The sequence below is a fragment of the Helianthus annuus genome, chromosome 16 (genome assembly GCF_002127325.2).
Source record: "Helianthus annuus cultivar XRQ/B chromosome 16, HanXRQr2.0-SUNRISE, whole genome shotgun sequence".
NCBI classification, from domain to species: Eukaryota; Viridiplantae; Streptophyta; class Magnoliopsida; order Asterales; family Asteraceae; genus Helianthus; species Helianthus annuus.
In genome coordinates this window covers 160,219,210-160,223,559 of record NC_035448.2, presented here as the reverse complement: position 1 = coordinate 160,223,559, position 4,350 = coordinate 160,219,210, and the positions used below count along the sequence as shown (strand labels likewise).

Here is a 4,350-nt window from a genome sequence, read left to right as displayed (position 1 = left end):
ACGCAGTTTTGCAATTCCGCCATGGAAAAAGCACTTGCACGCTACGGTGTCACTCACCGTCTTTCTACCGCATACCACCCGCAAACTAGTGGCCAAGTAGAGAATGCTAACTGAGGGGTGAAGAGAATCTTAGAGAAAACGGTAGGAAAAAGTAGAAAGGATTGGTCGGAAAAGCTCGACGACGCTTTGTGGGCATTCCGTACCGCCTATAAGACACCGTTAGGAACGACACCCTTTATGATCGTGTATGGCAAAGCTTGCCATCTTCCGGTAGAGTTACAGCATAGGGCGTTGTGGGCATTAAAAACCGTAAACCTTGACCTTACCGAAGCCGCAAGAAGGAGATTCTTCCAAATTCACGAGTTGGAAGCTCTAAGGGATGCTGCCTATGAACGTTCTTAGAGTATCAAGGAGAAAACCAAGGCATTGCATGATAGGAGGTTGCGAGGTTTGAAGGATTTTAAGGTAGGTGACAAAGTACTTTTGTTCAATTCACGGTTGAAATTAATAGCAGGGAAGTTGAAATCGAGATGGAGTGGGCCGTATGTGGTGAAGGAAGTGTTTCCATATGGCACGGTTGAATTATACAACGAAGTCGACAACGGTGTGTGGAAGGTAAACGGTCATCGTTTAAAACATTACTTGGGAGGTCCTATTGATACTACCGAAGAGGAAGAAATTCCTCTAGAGGACCCACCTACCTTCACCGATCAGTGAGCGCGAAAAGCTTCGCGTGTAGAGTATGTACCGTTTGTAAATTTCTTATTTTTTTCGTTTTTTTTTTCGTAGTTTTTCGGTGTTTGTTTTGTGTCGTTGAGAATTTTGCAGGTTTCATCACCGATACGGAACGGAGAAGACATGAGAAAAGAGGTCCCATGTAAGTGTCTTGGACACTTAAAACAATTTTTGAGGGTTTTGGATGGTTTGGGAAAAGTTTCAAAATTTTTCTAAGGCATGGAACAAGAATTTTCACGAAACCTTCTGCCAAAATCGACCCCTCGCGCGACGCCTAGGCCCTTCGCGTCACGCGAGGGTAAAAGGTTCAAAAACAATTCTAATTCAACCCGCCGCGTAACGCGAGGCCCTACCCTGGACCCAACGCGTCATGCGAGCCCCCTGTTGACCCTTTTAAAATCGTTTTTTATTGAACCTGTCGCTACAATCTTCCTTTTTCCCCAATTTTAAACCCTAAAACGCGAATTTTACTAAAACCACCATAAATCACTCATTTCTCCACCAAATCACCCCATTCTTCTTCCTAAATCACCACAATCACATTCCCCACAAACTTAACCATCAATTTCACCCGAATTCGCGCTCCATTTTCACGTCTTTGGACAAATTCGTGCACTAAAAGTTCAAGACTTCATTTTTTCTTGCTAAATCCGAATCCAAGGTATGTTTTCTGTGATTTCTTGCTAGTAGGTAGCTTTATTGCTTCGTTTTAGTGTCGGGTCAGTCATGTCTTAGTTTAGGGTTTGTGTACGGTCAAAAAGTTGGGATTTTTGAGCTTTTTGTCATGTTAGTGGTATATTTACATACAAATCGGGCCTGCGGATGGTTCGGGTTGGTTTGCTTGAGGTTATTTGACACTTGTGAGGTATGTTTGGACAACTAGACAACATGTTTGAGCTTTACGGGTTTGTTTGTGTATAACTATGAATTTTTGCTAAAAAAATAAGTTTTTGAACTGATTTTTGCAAATAAAATTAGCTTCTAAACAGATTTTGTTGCCACCAAAGTTGTGTCAAGGTTTAAAATGTCAAACTCTCATGTGCTTTCGCCTCAAGTGTGGGGATATTTTGGCACTTACGCTTAATTGAGGACAATTAAAGTGCCGGGAGGAGATAGTGTACATTGAGTCGTAGGTCGTTCGAGTCATTGAGTCGAGTAGTATCTTTAGAGTAGTAGTTTGAGTCTAGTGGTGTAAAAAACTACCCCCTCGGCCGCGGCGTTTAAATTTTTTTTTTTACGGCTGTGTTTATAATACACACATCTAGTTGTAAAAAAAAATCATGGTGAACGCCCACCCGTGGGGTGTAGTTCTCGCGGTTCTTACAACTCGGGGTGGTTTTCATTCTAGCGGCTCCCTATATATATATATATATATATACATATATATATATATAGAGAGAGAGAGAGGAAGGTTAACGTACATTACGGCTTAACGTACATCACGTACGACAGGTAATTACGCACGTTCATTTTAAAATCACGCACGTTATAACTTAAAAATCCAAAATCACGCATGTTGAAACACAATAATCACGCATATTGAAAACGTTAATCGCGCATGTTATAGAACAAATCACGCACGTTGTCGAACGTGAAGTACGTTAAGTCGTAATGTATGATATACTTTATATATATATATATGTAGGTTCTGGAGTTCTAACATTTGAATTTCTCTTACATTCTACGTTCCCGAAACAGATCCTATCTGTCGCAACCCCCGTCCCCTAACAACTCGGGAACGGGCGGCCGCGGCCAGTTTCGGTGGTATCTGTTGTTTTATCAATTTTGGCAGCGGAAATTACATCAGGACCGTAGTTAGGAAATATTTTATCAGAGTAAAATACCACACTTTCATAATATTAAACAGATGAGATAGAAACCAAGTTTTAAGTACACACACTTTCATACGAATAAATCCTATTATATTTAATAAAAACATCTATTTTATTTCTGGTAACTTTATTGCCACTTTTCCAAGCCTTGAGTGCTGTTTAGCTGTCTTCTACTTGGCTGTCACATATTGTTACCTGAAATGCATTTAACACATTTTATCAGTGGGAAATACTGGTGAGTGAATCCCAGTTTAATCAAGTTTAAATAAAAACCATTGTACAGTATTGAGGGCGGTCTCGCAATTACATTTGTTTCCAAGTCATATCAATTACCACCCATGGTACTGTCAACCCGACTTGTGGAAATGTTACCCCTCGCAAGGCAGTAACAAATTTTGTATACAAAACCCCAACATACCGACGATAATTGTATCCTTACAAATACTCAATAACTGCTTAATATATAATTAATTAAGTGAGGTTTTGTAAAAACAATTTACAAAAATGAGATTACTCACATTGCTGTCTTAGAATTTCCTTTAGGTTTTTCCTGGTGATTATCTATTAAATACACAAATGCACACGTGTTAGTATAATAACCCATTTTAACATTAGTAATACCCTCCCCGAGACGGCATTCCAACGATTACGTCGGGCAGAACCACGACAGCCGTTACGGAACCCTAGCCGTTATGGAACCCTAGTCGTGGTGCGGGATATATATATAAACAGGATCAGGAGAAAACGCCCTAAAGTGTGAGAACGGTGAGAACGCATCCTGGCCCAACACGTGGCACGTGATATGATCAAGGCGTGAGGGGTTTTTTGTCTTTTCAATATTCTTTTATTTCCCAGTTTTGCGTAACATGCTGCTTCATTTTTGGCGTCTAAGATTATTTTGGCGTTAATTATATTCATTAACTACTTGGTGTTTTATTGTTTCTTAGATCTATCACGTTGAATTAATTGTTTTTGTGTCACACAGATAATTTTTTTGGCGTTATAGCATTTCCCTGGTCAATTTTTGGCGTTCATGGCGTTGTTAATAATTCATTATGATTCATTAATATTTTCATAAGATTACAATAAGATCAAATGTTTTTTTATGGTGTTTAGTCAATTTTTTTGGCGTTTAATACATTAACAAGGTGCTTTGCCAGCATCCATTCTCACAGTTTTCATACTATTAGTGTTTTGGTGTTTGTAGTTTTTGGCGTTTTATATAATAATGTATTCTATTAGTAGAGAATTAGATAACAAACAACAGAGAATTAGATAACAAAACAATAGAAAATGAAAAAAAATAAAAAATGGTAATCTAATTTCTCATCCAAATCTTCACTGTCATCAGCCTCTTCTCCTTGAATTTTGTTTTGGCGTTTTGAACTTTTGAATACCTTAGGTAGATGCCAACTTTCCTACATAACGCCCGTCTTTTTAGACGAAACTTTGTTAGTGGCATCCTGTTTTTTGGTGTGACATTCTTGTTTGGTGACATGTCATTGAAGATCAACTCCTGCTTGAACGATATTTATAATAATGGAGTCTAAAATAGCATTTTACACCGGTATTGATCCCTTCATGCCATGCATATAGTCATCAAGAACAAAACTCACATGATAACATATCACTATCATCAGTCTCTTTTTCTTGAATATTTGTCCATCTCGTTCAGCAAAAGCTTATAGAGATACCCACCTCAGAGAAGAATCTATTCAGTGAAACCTTTGCCATCTATGGCTTTTTTAAAACTATTTTTTTGGCTTTTAAAGTGAGTGGTTTC

General features: G+C 38.5%; 1 protein-coding gene across 1 annotated transcript; it reads left to right on the top strand.

The window, feature by feature from the left end:
- The first annotated feature begins 237 nt into the window (after positions 1–237).
- Positions 238–717, top strand: LOC110919839. The gene is made up of 2 exons (XM_022164090.1): positions 238–394; positions 515–717. Exons 1-2 carry the CDS (start codon positions 238–240, stop codon positions 715–717), a joined length of 360 nt encoding a protein of 119 aa, XP_022019782.1.
- The last annotated feature ends 3,633 nt before the right edge of the window (positions 718–4,350 follow it).